This window comes from Carcharhinus amblyrhynchos, chromosome 7 (assembly GCF_965287045.1).
Source record: "Carcharhinus amblyrhynchos chromosome 7, sCarAmb.v2.hapA, whole genome shotgun sequence".
Lineage (NCBI taxonomy): Eukaryota > Metazoa > Chordata > Chondrichthyes > Carcharhiniformes > Carcharhinidae > Carcharhinus > Carcharhinus amblyrhynchos.
In genome coordinates this window covers 105,496,137-105,522,981 of record NC_137330.1, presented here as the reverse complement: position 1 = coordinate 105,522,981, position 26,845 = coordinate 105,496,137, and the positions used below count along the sequence as shown (strand labels likewise).

At 43.2% G+C, this 26,845-nt stretch overlaps 1 protein-coding gene across 1 annotated transcript in view; it reads right to left on the bottom strand.

Moving 5' to 3' along the window:
* The window catches only part of LOC145345181 (uncharacterized), a 135,093-nt gene that overhangs the window by 52,387 nt on the left and 55,861 nt on the right, over positions 1-26,845 (bottom strand). Inside the window, exons 4-10 of the mRNA XM_080192905.1 lie at positions 25,692-25,757; positions 21,924-22,023; positions 21,673-21,789; positions 19,199-19,293; positions 6,782-6,903; positions 5,055-5,114; positions 3,269-3,432 (exon numbers count right to left, since the gene is read on the bottom strand). Coding sequence (XP_080049031.1) covers positions 3,269-3,432; positions 5,055-5,114; positions 6,782-6,903; positions 19,199-19,293; positions 21,673-21,789; positions 21,924-22,023; positions 25,692-25,757 — 724 coding nt within the window. The remainder of the gene's footprint in view (positions 1-3,268; positions 3,433-5,054; positions 5,115-6,781; positions 6,904-19,198; positions 19,294-21,672; positions 21,790-21,923; positions 22,024-25,691; positions 25,758-26,845) is intronic.

Sequence of the window (26,845 nt, the reverse complement as noted above, 5' to 3'; positions counted from 1 at the left end):
ACAACCCTTTGAAAGAAGTAATTTCTTTTTGAATCTTTCACCCCTTATCCTAAAACTATGACCTCTTGTTCTAGATTGAAACATCTTCTTCTATTTTGTCAATTCCCCCTTATCATCTTGTACAATGTAACAGATTACACTGTTTAAAAGCTTTTTGTAACATACTTCAGGTGTTACATCCCAGATGTTGTAGAGAACTCTAACTTATTGGAGATAAAATAAGCCATTAACAATGTTTAGAAATCAGCTGCCAATTGGTTCATATTTGAAAACAAAGCAACTTATGATTTTTATACCAAATTCCTTGATTTATAAGTTGGTGGGGTTGGCATGTCTGACACAGGAATGTGATAGCTCTGCACACCCATGAGTTTGCAAAATCCATAACAAATCAGTGTTAGTGAGCACAAAGCCAGGAAATGCTGCCTGCCAAACTGAAAAGGTCAAATGCTAAATGGATTCATTTTTTAGAAAAATGTAAAACTACCACATTGTTCCAGCCAGTAGTAGCTGTTTTCAGAGCTTGGAATTTATCCTATCACAACTTGACCTCAAATTCTGGTTTACTCATGAACAGTTTATTAGATCTGATGCCTCTTAATAAATTTGGTATCCCAAATGTACAAACACAAGTCTGAATTTTCCGGTGGGTGACACCCATATACAAATTCCAAGCCCAGGGCAGTCCGAGTCCAGCCAGCCTGTGCAATCTTCTTGCAGGCAGCCAATTAAAAGGCCACCTCACAATGCCTATCCAATTAGGAATAATGGATGAGCTGCACAGCCAAGAGGGCCACTTGGAAGGCCTGAAGTTATGGCAAATGGCAGCCCCGCCAGGAGAGAAGGTCTGCCTGGAGTGGGGTCATGAGGATGCCTCAAAATGGAAGGGCTTTTTGCAGGCTTCTAAATTTTTAAAAAATAAGTGAGGCCACAAAATCCACAAAAAAAGTGGTTACGTGTCAGCTATATTGGTGTGGATCTGGAATCACATGTAGGTCAGACTTGGTAAGGATGGCAGATTTCCTTCCCTAGCATTTGTTGTCTATCCCTAGTTGCCCTTGAGAAGGTGGTAGTGAGCTGTATTCTTGAATCACTGCAGTCCCCAAGATGTAGGTACAGCAACAGTGCTGTTAGGGGGGGCATTCCAGGATTTTGACTGAGCAACAGTGAAGGAATGGCAACACATTTCTAAGTCAGGATGATGAGTGAATTGAAGAAGAATTTCCAAGTGATGGTGTTCCCCGGTATCTGCTGCTGTTGTCCTTCTAGATGATAGGGATCATAGGTTTGGAAGGTGCTGCTTAAGGAACCTTGATGAGAAATGATAATTAGATCCTCTCTTATTGGAGAGAGGATCCTCTCTTGGCACTTGTGTGATGCAATGTACAGGACATACTTGGGCAATTTTCCACATTGCTGGGTAGATGCCACTGGAACAGTTTGGCTAGGGGAACAGTAAGTTTGGGAGCACAAGTCTTTAGGACTATTTCTGAAATACTGGCAGAGTCCACAGCCTTTGGAGTATCCAATGCCTTCAGCTGTTTCTTATTATCACATGGAATGAATCAACTTAACTGAAGGCTGATGTCGCTGATGCTGGGGACCTCCAGAGGAGGCCAAAATGGTTCATCCACTTGGCACTTCTGGCTGAAGATTGTTGCGAATGCTTCAGCCTTACCTTTTGCACTGATTTGCATCTCCATCATTGAGGATGGGTATATTTGTGGAGTCTTCTCCTCCAATGAGTTGTCTACGATCATTCACATAAAATCATTCAGTGGCACCATGGTTAGCACTCCTACCTCACAGGAACCCGGGATCGATGTGGTGGGAAGATGCTCTGTCGGAGAATCGGTGCAGACTTGATGGGTGAAATGGCCTCATTCGACACCATAGGGTTTTATGAGTCTATGATTCATGGTTGGATGTGGCAGGACTGCAGAGCGTAGATCTGATTCATTGGTTATGGGATCACTTAGCTCTGCCTATTACTTGCTGCTTATGCTGTTTGGCACACAAGTCTTGCGCAGTACTTCATCAGGTTGACGTCTCATTTATAGGTATGCCCGGTGTTGCTCCTGGCATGCCCTTCTGCATTCTCTATTGAACCAGGTTTTAATTCCAGCTTGGTGGTAATGGTAAAGTAGGGGATAAGCCCAGATTTGAGGTTATTGATTGTGTTGAGTACAACTCTGTTGCTGCTAGAGGCGCACAGCATCTCATGGATGCCCAGTGTTGAGTTGCTAGATCTGTTCAAAGTCTATCCCATTTAGCATGAAGGTAATGCTACACAACACAATGGAGGCTATCCTCAATGTGAAGACAGCACTTTGTCTTGACAAGAACTGTGTGGTGGTCACTTGTACCGATACAGTCCTGGACAGATATATCTGTGGCAGGTTGGTGAGGATAAGGCAAGTATGTTTTTCCCTCTTTTTGGTTCCCTCACCACCTGTCACAGTCCCAGTCCAGCAGCTATGTATTCTAGGACCTGGACAACTTGGTCTGTGGTGGTACTACCAAGTCATTCTTGGTGCTGGACACTGAAGTCTCCCAACCGGAGTACATTCTCTAATCTTACCACCCTCAGTACTTCCTCCAAGTGGTGTTCAACATAGAGGAGTACTGATCCATCAGCTGAGAGGAGACTACACATGGTATTCAGCAGGAGGTTTTTTTGCCCATGTTTGACCTGGTGCCATGAGACTTCATGGTTTTTGTGTGTCCTCAGCTTGGGCTTGCTGAGACTAACAGTAGTAAACTCTCAGTCATCTGAGATGGGCTAACTTAGCATCAACCAATGCTCAACAACAGCAACTTCTGTGATAGCATGATTCAGCATGTCATATGTACTGCCTTTATAAAGAAAACAAAAAAAATCCAAGATGGCGCCAGAGGGAAGCGACTTCCAGCATACCTTCTAATTCTATCTTGTACTCTCGTTCTATGCTTCTAAAACTTCATTCTAACTCTTTTCATTAAGTTGATCTTTCTCTACACTTAGCTATGATTGTTACACTACATTCTGCACTCTCTTGTTTCCTTCTCTAGGAACGGTATGCTTTTCTGTATGACGAGCAAGAAACAATACTTTTCTCTGTAAACTAATAAATGTGACAATAATAGATCAAATCAAATCAAAATAAATATGACTTTGTCAGCTAGTTGGTTGGGGGACTGTTCATATTTATTTATAAACAACATTTGCAAAAGCATCTTACTGAAAACATCTGTTCACAGTAAACATGTTGTTGAACATCTGCTTTACCTGTCCAGATGTACTCAGAACTGAAGCCAAAGCCGAATCCATGTGAAATTACAAGTGGCTGCAAGCAGCTTTGGAGCTCTTTCTTTACATACAAGAAGGCACAACCTTTTGGACTACAGAACCACTTATGGCAATTAGATGTATAGTAGTCAGCACCTAGAGAGCTGGGATACAGAATTATTATAGTTAAACACAGGAATATAGTAAATAGGAGCAGGAGTAAGCCATTCAGTCCATTGAGCTGCTCCACCATTCGATTTGATTGTGGCTGATCATCTCACCTCACCACCACTTTCCGGCTCCAAATCCCTCACTGTCAATGGTCTCCAGGAGTCTGTCCATTTCTGTTTTGCACAAAATCAGTGACTGAGCTTCAATAGCCCTCTGTGATAGAGGATTCCAACGATTCACCACCCTATGAGTGAAAGGATTGCTCCTAATCTCGGTTTAAAATGATCTATCCCTTATTCTGAGACTGTGTCCCCTTGTTCGAGACTCAACTGCCAGGGTAAACATCTAATCCATCCATCCTGTCACACCTTGAAAGAATTTTGTAAATTTCAATGCGGTCACCCATCATTCTTCAAAACTTGAGGGAATACAGACCCAGCCTCCTCATTCTCTTCTTGTAAGCAATTTTGCCATTCCATGGTTTAATCTGGTGAACCTCCATTGCACTCCTTCTATGGCAAATATATCCTTCCTTAAATAAGGGGATCAAAAATGTGCATAGTACTACTGGTGAGGTCTCACAAAGGGTCTATATAGCTGCAGCAAGACATCCTTCTCGATACTCAAAACCCTTTGCAATGAAGGCCAACATGCTATCTGCTTTCCTAATTGCTGGCTGCATCTGCATGCTAACTTTTAGTGACTCACCCAGAAAACTTTGGACACCTGTACTTTCCCAACTCTCACTATTTAAGAAATACTCTGCCTTCTTGTTTTCTTACTAAAGTGAATAATTTCACACTTATTCACATTATATTCCATCTACCATGATCGTGCCCATTCACTCAGCCTGTCCAAGTCCTCTAGATGCTTCCTTACATCCTCCTCACAACTTGTGCTCCCACCCAGTTTAGTGTCATCAGCAAATTTGATACTTGCCAATGGTTCATCTGTCTTCTACCTTTGCTTTCTATTTTTCTACTTCCTTTTACCAGTTTTGCTTTCTGCAAATCTGCGTTCCCTCTCATCTTCCCATCCCCCTGCCAAACTCTTCCCCAACAGCACTGGCAAACCTCCTTGCGAGAATGCTAGTCCCAATCCTGTTAAGATCCAGCCCATCTATCTTGTACAGGTCCCACTGACCCAGAACCAGTCCCAACGTCCCAGAAATCTTATGTCCTCCCTCCTACACTAGTTCTCTGGACATGTGTTCACTCGATCAATTCTTCTATTTCTATGCTCATTAGCATGTGGAACTATAAGTTGCACACGCTAATGAGCATAGAGGTCCTGTTTATAAATTCCCTTCCTAGATCCCAGAAATAGACCCACATCCTCTTTCCTACCTGAATCATTCATACTGACGTGGACCATTGTCTCTGGTTGTTCGCCGTCACCTTTAAACATACTTCATTCAATGACACTGTAATTTTACTAAGGATAAAGTAGTATATCAATTGTGCTACTGGACTGATAACCCAGAGGTCATGAATTCAAACAGCTGTTGGACTGAGCCAGTCTGAGGAAGTCAAAAAACCAACATGATTAAATCACCTTGAAACACGACAGCTTTCTGATCACCATCAGCTAAAATTAGCAGCATGGATTTACTTGCCTGACCTTCAGATCCATTACACCAAGTGCATGTGCTCCATCGATAAGTACTTTAGTGCCCCTATCAGATATATAACAGATTTCACCAATTTAAAAACATTGTCCAAGTCATGGATAAATTCACAACAAAGTTAGTTAGTAATATTATTTTAATAAGGAAAGTGAAGAAGAATGGCACAGTAGTATTGCACAGACATATCAGAATTATGGTTCCTGGACCGGGAGTGTCACCCTATGATGAAAGGATGGGTAAATCAGGCCTATATTCTCTGGAGTTTAAAAATGTGAGAGATGAACACTCTGTTAAATGGAGATGAGATCACAAAATCACAGAATTGTTACAGTGCAAAAGAAGGCCACTCAGCCCAAGATGTATGCACAGGTTCTTCAGATTAGCAGTTTACCTAGTGCCATTCTCCTGCCTTCTTCCCGTAACCCTTCACATTCTTCCTTTTCAGTTAATAGTCCAGTGGATAGAAACAATGCCTATCAAATGTGGTTTCAATTTTGTCTCTGGCTGATCAAACATTAATGGTTGCAAGTGGAGAGGATATCTGAAAACAAGAACCTTGACAAAGGGCAAAAAAATTAGGATAGCAAAACTGGGGATTTGTAAATAAGTTAAAACTAACAACTCAGTAACTAAATTTCAGTTTCAATATATTATTCAGCAGAAGAAAACAACAATTTAAGTTGGGCGGCACAGTAGCACAGTGGTTAGCACTGCTGCTTTAGCACCAGGAACCCAAGTTCAATTCCAGCTTGGGCATTTCTGTGTGGAGTTTACACATTCTCCTGTGTCTGCGTGGGTTTCCTCCAGGTGTTCCGGTTTCCTCTCACAGACCAAAGATGTAACAATAAGGTTCACTGGTCATGTTAAATAGTCCCTTCATGTCTGGGAGATTAGCAGTGGGGTCAAGGGAATAGGGCCTTGGTAGGATTGGTGTTGGTGCAGTTTTGATAGACTGAATGGCCTCCTTCTGCACTATTGGGATTCTATGATTCTAAGTTTAACCTTTATAATTTTCATTTTTACCTTTCATATAATCAAACATTTTCGGACACTTTAAAAACAGAAACTAAAAACAAAATGAAGGAAAACCAACCTTTTAGCTACTGCTGGCTATGATTTAATTTTAGCTCATTTATAAATGGCATAATCTGATATGATGCAAATGAAATGTGAAAATCTTTCCTTTGATATCACTTAATGAAACTACGTTGGCAGTTTAATACATAAAGTAAGAAAAAGGGACATTGTTCATGTTGGTTTTTTTTAATTAACATCTCAGTCTCTGAATGCTATAAAGCATTATCTTATTCTCCTTAAGACAAATTGTCTCTCGGAAGAATAAAGAAAGCAATAAATGTTTTTGAACATGCATAATTTTGCTTCATAATTCTTCCTCCGCAGTGTTCCCAATCCTCTAGGGATGCCCTGAAGCCACCTGGAATTAAAGATTAATATCCTGGACACCACTACAAGAAAACCAGAGGAAACATCACAAGGCATTTCAAAAATGTGCTTTTTAGTTTCTTTGAACTCAAGTGCTTGGAGCATGGACTAATGGAGGGAGTGTGGGGCTCGGGTAGTTTGAGGCAGAACGTCATGGGTTGCAACCTCCAGGCATACACCAAATCACACTTGGCAACCCATTCCTCCTCATAAATGAATTACAAAATTACAGAAATTACTGCATGACACCATTGGATTTTCTTGTACATTACCTTTTGTGACAGATGTCAATGATTTCTGGCAATGGATTGATAAATGGCGCATTGCTGGGAATGTGATCAAACACAGCCAATTTTGTCCCAGGCTGTAAAGACTCCTTTACTTTTGTAACAATCTAAAGAACAGAAAAGAAACCTGAGCAAACCTGCTGTATTTAGTTTCTTTAATTTTGAGATAATATATTGTCTAATATTCTATCTATCAAAGTCTTAGCTTGTCAAGTTCAATCAAAAAAAGCTTCAATCATCATTTACAAATGCCAACGCTATAGAATTTGGTGTGTGAACTACCAAGGACTATTTGGATTACTAAGACTCCACTATGATAGCCAAGAAGCATGGCATTTTTCTGGTTGCATATGCTTCGTTTAATTTATTGGGTAAGGAAAATGATGAGACATTGTATACTTATCCCTGAAACAGGCTGAATCTGCTGCAAATACAAATAAAGAACCTGACACCTGTTTGAGGTCACCCTTCCCAGCCAGGGTTGCCCTGAGGCAGCCAGCTCCGCTGTGACCAGCATTCCGTGAAACAAGCCCCAAATGTTTCCTGCACCAATGAAGGCTTGTAGCTTACCCTGAGTGTGGAGTCCAGAACTGCAACAGTGCCTCCATGACTTCCTGCCCGCATTGCTAATTCCTATTCCCCAAATTCAAACCCGTCCTATTGCTGCTGATCTTCTCCCTCATTCATGCTGAACTTCGGCAACCAACCAAGGTTCTGACCCACAACTTTATGTTCCATCAACCAGTAGACACGCAGAATTCCCAAGTTCTGGTGCCGCTATCTGGAGAGCCAGTCTCAGATCTCATCATTCTGATGCACTGAAAGTACTTTATCTAGCCAAAAGCTGCCTGAATTTCTGGGCTGTTTCAGCACTTATTTAACCTGGACCAATTTTAACTTATACACCGTTCATTTTAGTTAGATATCAGTACTGTTCCGATAATTACAATGGAGTTTCATTCTGTTGAAAGTCTATAGTTAAAATTACTGTATTTAGTAGTCATATTTCCACTAAATAATTATTTCTACAGAATCCAACTGCCTAAAATATATTTTCAAAGTGTTGTTAATCTTGTGTTAATTCACAATGAAAGAGTTGGAGAAGGTACAGAGGAGGAAAGTTTATTAGGATGATATGAGGTGATACATTTATGTGAAGAGAATGGAGAGGCTGCAATTGTCTTCCTCGAAATAGAAAAGGTTAAGGGAAGACCAATTAAAAATATTCAAAATTATGAGGGATTTTGATATAGCATATTAAGATATAGCTTCTTACGACTAAGAAGTTGATAAAGAAAGGAAAGATAGACTATGAAGCTAAACTAGCACTAAATATAAAAAAGGACAGTAAGAGGTTTTACAAATGTATAAAGAAGAGGAGGCTGACTAGAGTGAATGTTGGACTCTTAGAGGATGAGAGGGGAGATTTAGCGGTGGGAGATGAGGAAATGGCTGAGGCCTTAAATAAGTTTTTTGCCTCGGTCTTCACGGAGGAGGACACGAATAGTTTGCCGGATATTAAAGATAGAAGAATGTAGGAGTTGAGGGCCTGAATGTGATTACTGTCACTAGAGAGGTAGTGCTTGATAGACATAAGAACATAAGAACATAAGAAATAGGAGCAGGAGTAGGCCACCTAGCCCCTCGAGCCTGCCCCGCCATTCAATAAGATTGTGGCTGATCTGTTGTGGCTCAGTTCCACATTCCCGCCCTCTCCCCATAACCCTTAATCCCCTTGACTAATGGGACTGAAGGTGGACAAGTCCCCAGGACCGGATGGATTGCATCCCAGGGTTCTGAAGGAAATGGCAGAGGTGATAGTGGATGCCTTAATAACTATTTACCAAAATTCGCTGGATTCCGGGGAAGTGCCGGAAGATTGGAAAATGGCTAATGTTACACCGCTGTTTAAAAAAGGTAGCAGACAAAAGGCAGGGAATTATAGGCCGGTTAGTTTAACGTCTGTAGTTGGAAAAATGCTTGAATCCGTCATCAAAGAAGAAATAGTGAGGCACCTAGAAAAGAATGGTTTGATAGAGCAGACGCAGCACAGATTCGTTAAGGGAAGTCATGTTTGACGAATTTATTGGATTTCTATGAGGATGTGACTAGTGCGGTAGACAGAGGGGAAGCGGTGGATGTGGTGTTTTTAGATTTTCAAAAGGTATTTGACAAGGTTGCTACAGAAGGTTAGGGTGCACGGATTTGGGGGTAAGGTGTTAGCGTGGATAGAGGATTGGTTGTCTAATAGGAAGCAGAGAGTTGGTATCAATGGGTACTATTCTGATTGGCAGTTGGTGACTAGTGGAGTGGCGCAGGGATTGGTGCTGGCGCCTCAGCTATTTACCATTTATACAGATGATCTGGAGGAGGGGGCTGAGTGTAGGGTGACAAAATTTGCTGATGACACGAAGATGAGTGGTAAAGCAAATTGCGTGGAGGGTGTGGAAAGTCTGCATAGGGATGTGGATAGGTTAAGCAAGTGGGTGAGGACCTGGCAGATGGAGTATAATGTCAGCAAGTGTGAGGTTATCCACTTTGGCAGAAATAATAGTAGGAGGGATTACTATTTAAAGGGCAAAAAGCTGCAGCATGCTACGGTGCAGAGGGACCTGGGGATCCTTGTGCACGAGTCGCAAAAACCCAGTCTGCAGGTGCAGCAGGTGATCAAGAAGGCGAATGGAATGCTAGCCTTTATAGCGAGGGAGATAGAATATAAAAGTAGGGAGGTCTTGCTGCAACTGTACAGAGTACTGGTGAGGCCACAGCTGGAGTACTGTGTGCAGTTTTGGTCGCTGCACTTGCGCAAGGATATTTTGGCCTTGGAGGGAGGGAGGCTGATACCAGAGATGAGGGGGTTGGACTATGAAGAGAGACTAAATAGACTGGGTTTGTACTCGTTGGAGTTTAGAAGGATGAGGGGGGATCTTATAGAGACGTATAAGGTAATGAAAGGGATGGATAGGGTAGAAGTAGAGAGATTCTTCCCGCTGAGAAAGGATAGCAGGATTAGAGGGCACAACTTCAAGATAAGGAGGGGGGGTGCAGTTTAGATCGGAGTTGAAGAGGAACTTCTTCACTCAAAGGGAGGTGAATCTCTGGAATTCTCTGCCTGTTGAAGTGGTGGAGGCTACCTCGCTAAATATATTTAAGTCACGGGTAGATAGGTTTCTGATAGACAGGGGAATTAAGGGTTATGGGGAGAAAGCGGGAAAGTGGAACTGATCCACTTCAGATCAGCCATGATCTTATTGAATGGCGCAGCAGGCTCAAAGAGCTAGATGGCCTACTCCTGCTCCTATTTCTTATGTTCTTATGTTCTTATATTGGGAGAGGCTGTGGAATCTTACCACCTTTGACGATTTTCTGAGTTGGGACCAAGGTGAGTCCTGGCCCCACTGGTCATTTCAATCTGATTAACTGTGTAATCTTACCAGAGGCAAACAATAAAGAATGCTGTCCAATTTACGATGGCAGAGAGAACAGAAACTCAGTTGACCCAATGGGCGAATCCGCAGCAATGCCCTGCTAAAGGGGACATCCAGAAACATACACAATACTTCAGCTGAGGGCTAATCAATGATTAAGCATACTTTTCTTTTTTTTATTCCACGAGCTTTCTTAATCACTATAAGAACGAGCCCTCCCTGTCACCTTCAAAAACATTTGAATATGTACCCCCAAGTTCCGCTGTTCTTCAACTTCCCTTAAAATAATATCGTGTAGAACATTCTAAAGAATGCCAAACCTGCCCACCATATTTAAATAGATAACCAAAGGTCAACTGAACTTGTATGGGCAGTCGGGGGGAGTGGGTACCCCAATTTTTTAAAAATCATTCAACGGTAAGGAAGGAGGAGTTCTTTTTGGCATCTGTCCTTTGCAGATTGGGGCAGGGGGAAGAAAAATGGAGTGTCGCCTCCTTACATGCAACGGAGCTACACCTGACCCTGGGTCCTGGGGACATGCTGCACAATTCGGATCTCTCCTGGCCTGAGTCAGAAGGTTGGGTGAGACAGTATTGAGAAAGCTTTTGGGTCAGAAACTAGGAGTGAAGTGGCAATGCAACTCTTAATGCTACTTTGAGCAAATTCAACTCCTAATATTGTTTAGTGTTACACTTTGTAGAAAGTGCCTTAGCACATTTCATTATATAAATACAAATGTTGTTGAACAATTTCTGCCAAGAGACTAAAAACACCAAGCTAATTAAAGGGAAATAGATCCAAACTACTTAAATGTTAATGAGGTATGACATATGTAAATGAAGGTAATATCTGTTTCAGGATCCCTGCACTGAATTGGTAAGCAGTAATCGGAGCAGGCTCTGGATACAACTGACCAGGAATGGAAAGAAATCATGCACAAATGGAGGAAGATTACACTGCATTGCTCCTTAATTTTTTTTTACGATGCTGTACTACTACTGAAAAAAGATTTATAAATTACATCCTATTTTGCTTCTCCGAGTGTTCAAATTACAGAATTGTAAATTTCTTTATTTCATGTCTCTTCACTTCTTGGAGGTGACTTTGTGATTACTAAACTGAGCATTGATTCAGCAAGTGACGGTTTGAAAAAACTAGTAAGTTAATCCATTATCTAGGAATCCTGAGAGCGGTTTTCAGACAGCAAAACTGAAAGGCTGGTTAAAATTCTCCCAAAAGTGCTGAATTGGAGGGAAACTATTCTAAATCCTGACCATTTAGTCAGTTCAGCTTCTTCACCTGAATCTCTGCACTCTGTGCACTGCAGAGGTCCCAATTGTGAATATCATTAAAAACCCAGTAGGGTGGGGCCTATTCACACCAGAATCTGACAGTTCTGGAACTCTGTACATGCGCAGTGGCCCCAATCTCTCAGGCTCCCAGTTTGCTGGCCAGCCCAGAGCCCTCGCAGTACTGCCCCTCCAGCCCCCTGGCATGGCCTGATCGCAGCCCCCAGAGCAATTCCTGGGCCAGCCCTGACCCCATCTTGGAGCACCCTGATCCACAGCTCACCTCCCCCAGCCATGGCAATCCTCCCCCCAAGGCAGACACCCCACCTGCCCCCGCTGACCCCCTTCAAGGTCAGACACCCCCCTCCTCAGGAAGCAGCCCCTCCCCCACCCCCCCCCGCCAACCCAATCACTGCCCTCCCTCCAGCCCAGACTGATCCTGTCTGCAGAGTGGCAATGGGACTCTCCTCCCCACTGACTGCTCCTAGGCCCTGCTCACAGTAGGACCTGCCCTCTTGGCACTGCCCAATGCCAGGTGGGCAGTGCTAAGGTACCCCCTGGGCATAGGCACTTTGCCCCTTGGGCAATGCCAGGGGGCACAGGCTGGCATTGCCAGGGTGCTCATGCCCAGGGGGCACCACTCCCTGGCCCACTGGGATGCCCCAATTGCCACCCCCTTCTTTCCAGCAGGTTCTCTTACTAGTTCCCTGAATGTGGGAAGCTTGTCTGAACCCCGCCAGAATGAAGTACCCCTGACGGGGTGGGAGATTCGATCGGGATCTGAAAGTTCCCGATAATGACCTGCTAAGCATATTTAAAATACACTGGTTTCCAGCATGGTCTGACAGGTGACTGTTCGCCGGCTCTGGGAGATGCGCATGCATTCCCGGTGCATCTCACACCCCCACCTGCCAGAAATGTTACAGGTTGCGATGGGAGAATCGCGACCATTATTTCTGGCAAGTCAACATTTGGGGCGTGATAGAGGGCATTTATCTGGATGAGTGCTTTCAAAGGACTTCTATTCCTTCAATATTGGAGGTAGGAGTCACACCCAAAGGAATGAGATGTGGGAGGGGGAGGGGTGAAGGATGTAACTTAGAGCATGAGGGGGTTTCAAGAGCACTCTGGTACACCAGGGCATTGTAGCATGAATGAGTTGCATTATCTGAAGTGAGAGTTCAGTATCTGATGAAGCCCTGGAAAAAGATTGTGCTTGGGCTCGGTGACAGTGAATACAGGTTGTAGATTTGATTGTCGTCGACCCCAACCACTATATTCTACTGATGTTGAATCCTGCCACTAGTAAGATCATGGCTGAACTGAGCCACGACAGATCAGCCATGATCTTATTGAATGGCGGGGCAGGCTCGAGGGGCTAGATGGCCTACTCCTGCTCCTATTTCTTATGTTCTTATATGCTCGAGGACAGATTGAATGTCTTTGTTCACCTACGCAAAATCTTCTCCTATTTCTGTAACATTTCAACTCCGTGTGTATTGGAGAGATAAATTTAAGCCTAGTTATTGTCAATCAAAGTGGTTTGGAATACTGTTCTTATTTTGCTGTATTCTTAGTTGCACTCCAGTGCAGAAATTGTTTCTCAACAACAGCCTACTGATCCTGAATTTTCAGGATGCCAGGAAACACATCCCCATCCAGCAGCTCAGATGCCATATTACACACTTTCACTCATCCCAATCTGATTGGCCAGGATCTCTGCAGTGGTTAGAAGAGGCACTGCACAGAGTTAGAAACATAGAAAATAGGAGCAGGTGGCGGCCATTTGGCCCTTTGAGCCTGCTCCTTCATTCATTATGATCATGACTGATCATCCAACTCAATAGCTTGATATCCCCCCCCCACCTCCCCCAATATCCTTTGATTCTGGAATATGCCTGGAACTAAGTATCGGGGATTGGACAACAGGTGAGTGGAAGGGGTCCCAAAGCAAGGTGGGGAGAGAATTCCTGGGGGTTTGTGAGCATAAAATTCTGGCTATGAGTTTTAAGGCTGTTCCTAAAAGAAGGGAAAAGTGATGGAGAAACCGATTTTGTATGGGGAGAAAATTTCTAAAGGCAGCTGAGTCATGCCTCCAATGTTGTAGTGATAAATAAATAGTGTAAAGGACGTAGTGGTATGGATGAACCAGAGAGAGGCAAGTTAGCTGATGAACAGGATATGACATCAGTCATTCAACCTGGGCTCAACAGGGCAAAGGATGTGGAAAGTCTGCTTCAGCATGAGACAGTTACTAAGGAGAGGGATGTTGATAGTTATGAGGGTGCAAAGTTTGTGGTATGGCTCAAGATAATAGCCTTGGTCTTTGCAAGAAGATTCAATGTCAAACAATAATACGACAACATAAAAATTGTGAAAGGATCAAAAATAATAGAGCTAAGTGGCATTGATGTACATATGGATGTTTACCAAGTTTCCACAGATGTTGCCATCAACAGTTTTTTGATGAGAAAGAGGAGGCACCAAGAATAGATCTTTGCAGCATTCCCAAAGTTAAAGTGCACAGGATAGGATGGGAAGACATTTCTAGAGACGCTGGGTGGAACTTTCCCAAAATATGACACAGGGCAGGATTTTCCGGTCACGCTCATCCCAGACTGGAAAATCCCACTGGAGATCAATGGATCATTGCATGGTCCTGTCCCTTTCCGCTATGATTCTTATGGGGGATGGGACAGGAAGATTCCATCCAAATGTCATTCTGGGTGCAACAATTGGCACGATTCATGCAGGTACAGGTTCATGATCTTCAACCACTTCTTCAAAAGGCAAACCCCCATGTGAAACACACCGCGAGTGACTCGTCAGGTGGCTCATTCGCCTGACCTCGGGTTCTATTGAGTGTTGTGATCAAGGGGGAACTGAATTTAAACGGTTCCTCAACTGTCACTCCCAGTTAAGGGAGGATGGACCTATAACCAGGTTCTCGGAGACTGCCCTTACCAGACTGCTGTGTGCCATATTAGAGAGGTGGGCAACGATTTACCCACGTGTTGAAAGGAGGCCTCTGAGTTTCACTGATCTTGCCTGGGCGGTAGCTGTTGTCAGTGCTAGCAGCATGACCAGGAGGATGGGGGCCCAATGCCACAAGAAGATGAATGACCTTCTACTTGCTGCAAGGGTGAGTGACCACCTGTACCCTCCCCCCACCCTCACGCCTCCAGTATCAGTCCCGTCTCTCATCTCTAGAATGTCACCCTTAATTGACTTGCTGCTACTTTGCAGCTGCCCATCACCTGACCTCCCAGCATTTTCCTAAGTCCCCACCCCCATACTCCTAATCACAATTCTTTTCTGCCCAGGCACAGTGTCCACATATGCCACTAGCTATAGACCCTCAACAAGTCAGGTGTCCACCTCACAATGTCCTCCATGTGTTCCCGCAGATGAAAATAAGAGAGAGGGAAAATAAGGGTGGGGAGATGCCCGAATTTGGAATCCTCACCCCTAGAAAGAAAGAGCGATGCAGCTTGCAGGGGAGGGATAGGAATGAGCCGTACTCAACAGTGAGGTGGACCTTCATCCAGATGAACTATCTCAAGTGAGTTTAAGTGCTTAGACCCTTGTCCTTCCAATTCACTGAAACCATTTATTTTGCCTTGCAGGATCACCATCTGATGAAGCTGGCCATCCAGAGGCACAGACTTCCTTGCATCTTGGAGGCGATCATCAAGGAATACATGGAAGAGGCATCACATCTGTCATCCACTCCACCCACCACTGTAGCGACAAGAATCTCTGTGGGTGATCTTAGCAGACAGGCTTCTGGGTCACTATCTGGTGAACACCACACAGATGCTGATGCACATCAGATGGAGACAAGAGATAGGGCATTTGAAGGTCTGCTGGATCCCAGGACAAGCAGTCCCCTGGCCAGATGCTGTGCTTTTGCACGAGTTCCACCCTGATTTGCTGGAAATGCAAAAGGCAAAGGCAGAAGGGGTTGTCAGCAAGGCGAATTGGAAGAGCCCCAAAGCCTTCAGCCATGGGAGATATTTCTGGCATTGCACAGCACCATCCAACACTGCAAGGGCGGAGACCTCAGTAGAGAGCTTGGAACAGGATGTTCAAGTCACGAGTGGTGGAGTTAAAGGCATGGATCAGTGTCTGAGGATCGTGGCTGAGGGCCTCAAGAGCATGTCCCAATCACAGAAGGCTATTGCTGAGGGACTCCAGAACTTGGTCCACACACAGATTGTCGTTGCTAAGGGCTTCGATAATGCAGACAATGGCGGGTCTCCTGACTGGCAGTGCCAGATGACACAGAGGCTTGTGGAGCTCACTCCAGCAACTCCTCTGTCTCATGGTGTAACCCAGAGGTTCATGAGAGAGAGAGAGAGCAGAGAGTGCTGGATCCCATCCCAGGGCCTTCCATCACATAGACTCTGGCAGTCTCTAGCCCTTCTGAATCCTCCCTTCCTGAGACTAGTGCATCTCAGAGGTAGAACTGGGAGATGCGGCAATATCAGTGATACCCAAAAGTCAGTCAGGTCCCTCCAGTTCCAGGCCTGCCAGGGGACACCCACAGGCATCAGAAAGCAGCAGGCTGCCTCCACTTCTGCTGTGCATCCTGGGCAAACATTACCTAGCGGTAGACCATGCAAGATTATGAAATTGTAGATGCATAGAATGGGCACGGGTGAAGTTAGACACTGTTAGCAAGGGTGTTGTTAACGTATCACTGTCATGAATTACCAAGCTGAATAATATTGCCCCTCAAAACTACAACACCTCTGTCTTTGACTCTGTCCACAGGGAAGATTCATCTTCTCATTTAAACTAAGAAACTTCTGCAGGTCTTCCAAGCAATCCCAACATATAGACCCTCAGTGTCAGGCAGCCTCAAAAGACGGCCTGATCGCTGACTGAATCCTTAATCTTGGCCCTTATCTGCTCCTTGGAGCAGTGGGACAAAGGCCGCGCCCCCCACATTCACTCAGGTATGAGCCTGAGAGTCACTCTGCAGTCATCAAACAGACACAAGCAGAAACTGAAGAGCATCACAGAAAATGCTGGAAACTCTCAGCAAGTCTGACAGCATATTTGGAGGGAGAATAGAGAATAGAGTCAGGATGATGCAGGATGAATCCAAATCTTCTTGTGAATGTTAGCAGAAATAGGCCCCTTTTGGTTACTGCATACGTGCAGGCACACAAAAAATGTAAAGGGACTTCACCAAATCGGCCATGCATTTCAATAAAAATATTAGACTGCATGTTGGAAAAAGCATTCTTTCTGACTGTATCACAGCTTGATTATGGCTCGCTCAAGACAGCAAGAAACTATAAAGGGTTGTTAAAATAGTCCAGTCCATCATACAAACCAGCTTCCCATCCATTGACTCTGTCTACACTTCCTACTGCATTGGAAAGCAGCCAGCATAATCAAGGACCCCACGCACCCCAGCCATTCTACAACATAGAACATTATAGTGCAGTACAGGCCCTTTGGCCCTTGATGTTGCGCCGACCAGTGGAACCAATCTAATGACCCTCTAACCTAAACTATTCCAATATTACCCATATGTCTATCCAATGGCCATTTGAATGCTCTTCCACCTTGTTCTGTCAGGAAAATGATACAGAAGTCTGAGATCATGTACCAACTGACTTAAGAACAGCTTCTTCTCTGCTTTGAGTGGACCTACCTTTTATTAAGTTCATCTTTCTCTACACCTTAGTTATGACTGCAACACTACATTCTGCGCCTTCTCCTTTCTTATCCCCCCGTGCACTCGATGAATGGTATGCTTTGTTGGTATTGTGCACAAGAAACAATACTTTTCATTGTATACCAATACACCAATTATCCGTGCTATGTTCTCAGTCTCTTTCCCATTTAACCTTGTTATAATCTCAGCATTCCAGTTAACCATGTAGACTATTTTCTAAATGGGGAGAAAATTCAGAAATCGGAAGTGCAAAAGGGCTTGGGAGTCCTAGCTCAGGATACTCCTACAGTTAACTTGCAGGCTGAGTTAGTAATTAGGAAGGCACATTCAATGTTAGTATTCATTTTGAGAGGACGAGAATACAAAAGCAGAGATGTACTGCTGAGGATTTATGAGATTCTGGTCAGGCCACACTTGGAATATTGTGAGAAATTTTGGGCCCCGTACCTAAAGAAAGATGTGCTGGTCTTGGAGTGGGTCCAGAGGATGTTCATGAGAATGATCCCGGGAATGAAGAGCTTGACGTATGAGGAGCATTTGAGGACTCTGGGTCAGTACTGAGTTTACAACACTCAACTGAGTTTAGAAGGGTTATCTCATTGAAACTCACAGAATACTGAAAGGCCTGGATAGAGTGGACATCTTCTTCACCACCTTTTCTACCTATGCTGCACCTTTAAGGATCTGTGGACTTGCACACCCAGATCCCTCTGTGTGTCTATACTCCTGATGGTTCTGCCATTTATTGTATAGCTTCCCCCTGCATTAGATCTACTGAAATGCATCACTTCACATTTATCTAGATTCAATTCCAACTGCAAATTTGCAGCCTGTCTATATCCTACTGTATTCTCTGACAATGTTCATCTCTATCCGCAACTCCAGCAATCTTTGTGCCGTCCACAAACTTACTACTCAGACATCTTCTTCCAAATCATTTATATATATCACAAACAGCAGAGGTCCCAGTACAGAGTCCTGCGGAACACCACTAGTCACAGACCTCCAATCAAAAAAGACCCTTCCACCGCTATCCTCTGTCTTCTATGGCCAAGCCAATTCTGTACCCATCTAGCTAGTTCATCTTTGATCCTGTGAGATTTAACCTTTTGCACCAGCCTGCCATGAGGGACCTTGTCAAATGCTTTACTAAAATCCACATAGAGGACCCGGATTCAAATCCTTCCAGGGCAGGTGGTGGAATTTGAATTCAGTAAAAAAGAATCTGGAATTAAGAATCTACTGATGACCATGAAATAATTGTCAAAAAAACCCCACCTAACCATGTTATATTCAGTGTCCCATTTAACCATGTTATATTCTCAATGTTATAAGACAAAGATGGGCAGTTTGATTGGCCATGATAAATTGCCCCGAGTGTCAGGGGGATTAGCATGGTAAATATGTGGGGTTATGGGGATAGGACCTGGGTGGGATTGTTGTCAGTGCAGTCTTGATAGGCCAAATGGCCTCGTTTTGCACTGTCGATTCTATGATTCTATCCAAAGCACCTTACATGTGACAATAATAATAAATCATACCAATTTAAATCAAAGCATACCAAAACCAAAAAGCAATAGAACGGGACCAAACCTGGTATCTGACAAATCAACCCAAAGGGATAAGACCTTAAATTGAGGCCCTTGTCTGGCCATTTAAGTGATGTAAAAAATTAGGGGAGTTAGCATGGGTCAATATTAATTCTTCAACCAACATCATCAAAATAGATTAAGTGAATATTATCATATTACTGCTTGTGGAAGTTTGCTGTGCACAAATTGCTTTCCCTGTTTCTTAAATACAACCATGACTACACTTCAGAAATACTTAATTGGCTATAAAGCACATTGGGACAATCTGTTTTAGTGAAAGGCACTATATAAATATGAATCTTTCTTTCCAACTTTTGTCTCTTGAGTTCAGCACATCTTGGGAATGCAGAAAGAACAGGACTTGAAATATTGCCTGTGTAAAGTTGCCCTGAGAACAGCACCTGACTCGGTCCAAGTAGCGGAAATTCCAAACTTTCTTCCTGCAGTGTTGCTCCTCGGTTTTCACAAACATGTTTAAGAAGCTTTTTCACAGCACCTAAGGAGCCCAAAAAATTGGCAAAGTACTTAGAAGAATGAAAATGAGTCATAATTTGCAGTAAAAGAGCAACAAATGACACTCATTGTTAGTTAAGACTTCAGCCTGCCTGTTTAATCACACAGTGATACTTTGTACCGCAAGTTTCTGAAATCAGGGCTGATAATTTTGTAGCAGAGAAACTGGGCATCTGGGACCTGAGTGAACTGGACAAAACAATCAAATTGAAGGATTGTGAAATTAAAGCACCAGGACTGAGAAGAAAATATTGATTTGAGTGGTAAATTCAATATCAAACCAAGTACGGAAGGCATCTGGATTAAGAGAGAGAGAAAAAGAAAGAAAAAGTAACATTTTTATTCAGAGTTTTAAAATCTCTGCTAATTAAAATCAAAAGGAATAAGAGTCCACACTTGTAATAGTTAATTTTCAGTACCATAATGTATAATATCACACAAATTAAAACTTATTGGATTGTTAAATGAGTTGTTAGACTGAATTTGGAAAACAAATACAAATAAAATTTACAGTTAATTGGAGCATCTGTTTTCTATTCAGAATACAACTAAGGACTTTATGATTCAGTCCTCAACATTTTGATATTAATCCTGGAGTCTCTTGAATCATTTGTGGTGCTTCAAGAGTGTGATATCCCAACTGAGAAATGTCAAAACTGGATATGAGAGTCATAGAGGTTTAAAACATGGAAACAGGTCCTACGACCCAACTTATCTATGCTTTCTTTTTTAAAATCCCTAAACTAGTCCCAATTGCCCGCATTTGGCCCATATCCCTTGATACCCATCTTACCCATGTAACTGTCTAAACGCTTTTTGAAAGACAAAATTGTACCTGCCTCTACTACTACCTCTGGCAGCTTGTTCCAGACAGTCACCACACTCTGAATGAAAAAATTGCCCCTCTGGACACTTTTGTATCTCTCCCCTCTCACCATAAACCTATGCCCTCTAGTTTTAGACTCCCCTGCCTTTGGAAAAAGATATTGACTATCTAGCTGATCTGTGCCCCTCATTATTTTATAGACCTCTATAAGATCACCCCTCAGCCTCCTACGCTCCAGAGAAAAAAGTCCCAGTCTACTCAGCCTTTCCTTATAACTCAAACCATCAAGTCCCAGTAGCATTCTTGTCAATCTCTTCTGCACGCTTTCTAGTTTAATAATATCCTTTCTATAAGAGGGTAAAGAAAATTATTGGGAAGAAAATAGCTCTGGCTGGTCCAGGTTCATGATCATATTCCTTGATACCCATCTTACCCATGTAACTGTCTAAACGCTTTTTGAAAGACAAAATTGTATCCGCCTCTACTACTACATCTGGAAGCTTGTTCCAGACACTCACCACCCTCTGAGTGAAAAGAATTGTCCCTCTAGTGTAGGAGGCTGAGGGGTGATCTTATAGAGGTCTATAAAATAATGAGGGGCACAGATCAGCTAGATAGCCAACATCTTTTCCCAAAGGTGGGGGAGTCTAAAACTAGAGGGCATAGGTTTAAGGTGAGAGGGGAGAGATACAAAAGGGTCCAGAGGGGCAATTTTTTCACTCAGAGGGTGGTGAGTGTCTGGAACAAGCTGCCAGATGTAGTAGTAGAGGCGGATACAGTTTTGTTTCTCAAAAAGCGTTTAGACAGTTACATGGGTAAGATGGGTATTGAGGGATATGGGCCAAATGTGGGCAATGAATGGCAGAGAAGGCTCAAAGGGTCAAATGGCCTCCTCCTCTTCCTATTTTCCATGTTTCTAAGCTTTTTTTGGGAGTCTGGGCTGCTCGTTTGACCTGAATCTCAGCAGTGACTCTCACAAATAGCTTTACAAATTCAATCAGAAATTTCCCAGACACTGGCAGGGCCAGTACAAATAGAAACTATAGAAACCCTACAGTACAGAAAGAGGCCATTTTGCCCATCAAGTCTGTACCGACCACAATCCCACCCAGGCCCTACCACCATATCCCTACGTATTTTACTCACTATTCCCTCTAACCTAAGCATTGCAGGACACTAAGGGGCAATTTTAGCATGGCCAATCAACCTAACCCGCACATCTTTGGACTGGCCGTACAAACTGACAAAGGGTCCTCCAGAATTGAAAAGTTAGCTCTATTCTCTCTCCACAGATGCTGTCAGACCTGTTGAGATTTTCCAGCATTTTCTTTTTCTGTTTCAACCAAAAGACTTGTGCTGTTTTCCTCAGAGGGAGCAGGGGTGGAGAGGTTGCAGTTCTCATGGTCTTCTGCCAAAATTACAACAGGAGAACCACTGAACACTCCAAAGAATTTTGGGGTCAGTGGATGACAAAAACGGTTTGTTTTTAATGAGATATTGTCAGCTGGAATTTAATTAACGCAACAGTGTACGTACCATAGGTCACATTTAGCATGAATACTGTGTCACCCTGCTTCAGATCCTGACTTCTTACAACACAGTTCATTGCCATGGTAACATTTGGTACCAGCACTAAATCAGTAGGAGAGCAATCTGAAATACAGCAAAAATAACCTCTAATGAATGTAGTAAATTGTGTCAAAAATATCAAAACAGTGCGAAACAGAAACACAGAGATACCATACAATATATGGGAGTGGGGAAAAGAAAAATGCAACATTTCATACCCACAAACTCAGCTAATCGCTTGGTAACAAATACCAGATGAGGCAGCAGTTCTCTGTCATAAAACCGCAGAGGTTGTCGTTCAATATGCACCTGCCATTTCTGTAAGAGAATTTAAAATAATTAAACAATTGCTGATCTTCTGACTGCTGCAGTCATTTAAAATAAAGATAAATAAAAATCTGTGTCACGGACACAATTTGTATTTTCCACAGTATTTTCTTACTGTGCTTGATCAACATGTTTTAGAAAGAAAGGAACCCAACAGTGCAGAAGGAGGCCATTCAGCCCATCAAGTCTGCATTAACAACAATCTGACCCAGGCCCTATCCCTGTAACTCCACATATTTACCCCTGCTAATTCCTCTAACCTATGCATCTTGGTATACCTAGAGGCAATTTTAGCAACCTAATCTGCACATCTTTGGACTGTGGGAGGAAACTGGACCACCCGGAGGAAACCATGCAGACACGGGGAAAATGTTCAAACTCCACTCAGAAGCGACCCAAGCCCGGAATCAAACCCAAGTTCCTGGAGCTGTGAGGCAGCAGTGCCACCTGTATGTGAGGTGTGTGTATTTTCTTACCCCATTGGGTCTCAATTTAAACAACTTCAGCAGCAAGTGTTTTTGTGAGTTTAAAAATAAAGTTTATTTATTATGCCATGTTTGCCCTGGGGGTTTAAAAATGTGGGGCTGATTTTAGCACATCGCTGTGCCTAGTGAACAGTGCCGCAAGACGGGAAATTAGTGTGCAATGCTAAAAATCTGATTCGTGCCCGGCACCAGTTTCCAATCTTCCGAGCCCCTTCCAAGTGGTGCAAACTGTTTCCCACCTCTCTGGCAAGATGTCACACCCAGATGAATCACAACTGGTCTGTACTAGTACAGACCTGGCGGGCTGCTCATGCTGGGGGTCTCAGAGGTCATTGAAGACTCTGGGTGGTTGGCAGCCTGACTTGATAGTGTTCGTTAGGCAGTGCCCACCTGGCGTGCCCAACAGATATCCTGGCAGTGCCACTACACATGTTGGCAGCAGAGATTAGGCACCTCACCAGTGGACAGCAGACACCACTGGTGTGTTGGGGCAGTGCTGGAGAATGGGGCAATCACAGTAAAAAGTCTGACAACACCAGGTTTTAGACTAAAACCTGGTGTTGTCAGACTTTTTACTGTGTTTACGCCAGTCCAACACCGGCATACCCACATAATGGGGCAATGACAGGGGGGCTCCGCAGAGGGGTTATGCAGAGGGGCTATGAAGGGGGGCTGTGTAAGGGGTCACACAGGGTTGGATCATGAAGGGGATCATGGTGTGGGGACATGTTGGGTGTCAGTCAGGAGACCCATTGGGAATGCCCTGATGCCCCTCTGTGGGCAACTTTTAGTGGTGTGGGGGGGTGAGCATGTCACTGACAAAGGGGGGATGTCTGATGTCCATGGGGTATGGGAGGAGTCACCCATGCACTGTGAGATTGGGATGCCCTTGCAAAATGGTGGCCAGTGCTCTGAAGCCAGTTTCACCAGCATATTTAATATTTCAAGTCAATTACTTTTGATCAGGACTGGGAAAAGTTCAAGATATGACAGGTATTAAGCAAGCACAGAGGCAGAGAAAGAATGGAGGACAAAATACCCTATTATCTAGGGAACTGGGAGGACAGAATATCAAGTTACACAATACTCTGAAATGGCTGGATTTCCAGTAAGCTCATTGCTTTCAGTGACAGTATTGAATGTGGTGCTGTACAAGTGGCATGATAATACAGAACTGCTGGTTTATTGAGTGTGAACCAGTTGCTTTACATACATTGATGATATATAGCATAGATTCAGAATCACTCTTTTATTAACTATGTTACAACAGTATCTATACATTAATGAAAAGTTCTGTGAAGTGTTTGGGTGTTAATTGTATATCAATAGTGTTTAATTATACGCAGGTGGAAGCATTAATTGCGATTTCATTTAATAGAGTATGTATAAAGAGGTACTCACTAAAACTGTGGTGTGGTTGAGCTAGGAGGTGTAAGGGTTGAATTTCACTCTGTCAATAAGTGTAAGACTGAGTAAAGATCGGATCAGCCTCCACTAGATGGCTTTCCAGAATATAACATGGGATTCTCCAGAGGTTGTGAAAGGTGGCACAGGAATGCAAGTTCTTTCTTTCATGGTTGTCTTGTAACCTTTATACAAGTGGGTTGAAACCTAGCATGACTGCTATAAGTAATTTGTCCGCCAAAGCCTCTGCATCTCAGTGGGGATACTCATGACTAGTGATTCTACTGTGTCTGTGACTAGTCACTATAACACAAAGATATTGCTATGTTATTAACGGTCGCCTGCAATCCCTACAATTGTTGCCTACCTTAACAATATCAATTTCCAAGGCTGTATGTATGGAAGCAAATAAATTATCAGCATGGGCATGGTGCAATGATATTTCCTGTTAAAAGCATGCTGTATGATCACTATACAAATCAAAATGCTGGACCCATCTTTCAGCAGATTAGTCATCAGTCCCGTCAATATAGTACCCAGAAGGAACCAATGCGTGGTTTTCTTCTGGGCGCTCCGGTTTCCTCCCACAGTCCAAAGATGTGTGGGTTAGGTTGATTGGCCATGCTAAATTGAGCCTTGTGTCAGGGGGTTTAGCAGGATAAATATGTGGGGTTACAGGAATAGGGCCTGGGTGGGATTGTGTTCAGTGCAGACACGATGGGCCAAATGGTTTCCTTCTGCACTGTAGGGATTCTATGATCTTCATCACAAGAGGTTTATGCTTCTGTACTTCCTTCTCATTTTCACTTATTTTCTCCTCTGTTGGCATCCTTCTATTTGCGAGTGATGGACACACAGCAAGTCATTTATTTAGATGGGTGTCTTCACTTGGTTCATCTTAGCTGATGGCTCTGAAAACCAATCTTTGAGAAGCAGGTTCTCCCACAAGTGCTGCGCATGAAGCTGCCAAGTGATGTTGTGGGTTGTTGTTTTCGGTTTTAGAGCATCAGTAAAGTAATGGAAGTGGTCATCAACAACACTTTCAAGCGGCATTTGTTTACCAAGAACTTGGTTCCCGACACTCAGTTGTGTTCAGCCAGGGTCACTCAGCTCCTGAGCTCATTACACCCTTGCTTCAAACATGGACAAAAGAGCTGAATGCCAGAGGTGAGGTGACAGTGACTGTCCTTGACAACAAGGCTGCCTTTGACCAAATTTTGTATCAAGGAACCCTAACAAAACTGGTGTCATTGGGAACAACTTACCCAGTACAAGTACGGCACTGCAGGGGCTGGGGTGTGTTATAGACCCTTACAATCACATTTTGATTTAATGTTTTAAGTTTCCTTTGGACTTTGGTTTCTGCTTGGGCCATCCCCCCTTCCTTTTTGGGGGCTGCCCTCTTAATTTGTCCCTAAGTTAATTTGAGGTTGTTTTACTTGTTGGGTACATGAAAAGAACTACCCAGTACACATACACAAATTGTAGCAACATCAGTTTTTAATACGAGTTAGCAACATGCCACACATCATGTAGTAGCTGTGAAATATTTGAAATGTTTACTACATAACTACTTATTAGTAGTGATAATTAGCTTAATTGGATTAGGCAAGTATTCAGCACTATAGTGCTTACAGCTGCTTTTTCCAAACAACAATTAGGCAACAATCAGCTATTCTCCACGCCCAATACTTCCCTTTCACCCAAAATAGAGCAAGTTTGTTTGTGATGGCAACTAGAGTCTCTTGGCTAATATTACTGGGATCTCACCTGGGCAACATCCAGAGCATCTTTCAAAGTGCCGCCAAAAGCTCCATGATTAATAAATGTTGTCTCCTGTGCCAAACAAAGACAGCTGTTTGTAGAAAAGCATTACTGTAAACAGACATCTTGTTTTTCTTGTCACAGAATCTGAAGGCAGAATTTTACTGGCACATCCACCTGAGATTCTTATGATTCCTCCCAAGGCCAACGAAAAATGCCATTCTCCTAGCCTTGCCTGTCCCCGGCATCAGGGCACGAATGCCAATAAATTCCGGCCATAGTCTTACACCACAAAAGGAGGCTGTTTAGCTCATCATGTCTTCGAAAGAGCATTTTTATTGAATTCAAGAGAACCCCATTGCCTCTTCCCGAAAGCCTTGTAATCTTTTTCCCTTTAAGTATTTATCCAATTCCCTAAGGAAAGTATTATTGTATCTGCTTTCACCGTTCCCTTAGGCAGCACATTCCAGATCATAACAACATCAAAAAAAATTCTTCTTGTCTTTGGTTCTTATGTCATTGTGAATCAATGTCCTCTCTTTATTGTGACTGGAAAGAGTTTCACCAATTTCAGTGCTGGCATTAGGTTAGTAGTTAAGTCCCAACAATGCTGGATTCCTCTGCAGAACCACAGGAATTCAAACTTACACCTCTTTTCTCAGGTCTCATTCTAGTTCATTTTTCTATTATACTATCTTTAGCTGCTAATACATCCTAGCAATGCAGACAGGGACTCAGCTGAAGCGAGAAGAGGTTGAAGAGGATGAAGACAGCCAAGAGGCTTTCTTCCATCTTGTTGCAAATTGTGACGACGATGAGGAAGAGGAAAGTCAGTTTATGCCTGATTCAATGCACCCCTCAAACTCTTCCTCAAAACACTCAACATATAACTCAGAGACTGTTAGAGTTTCAAGTCTGGGAGCAGAGAGGTGGAGAATGTGACACAATGGCACTCAGTCACATGAAATCAAATGGGCATTGTACTCTTTGCTGGAGATGCAGTAACCATTATCACTGGAAGTGGAGCTAGTTTGCTGAAATTGAAGATGGGTGACAAGTATTTTTATCCCCTTGAGTTGCAAACAGCAATGACCAGGAGATTAACTGCTCAATCTGAACGGCCAATCCCATCAGGCTGACAACTCCAAATTACTATAACA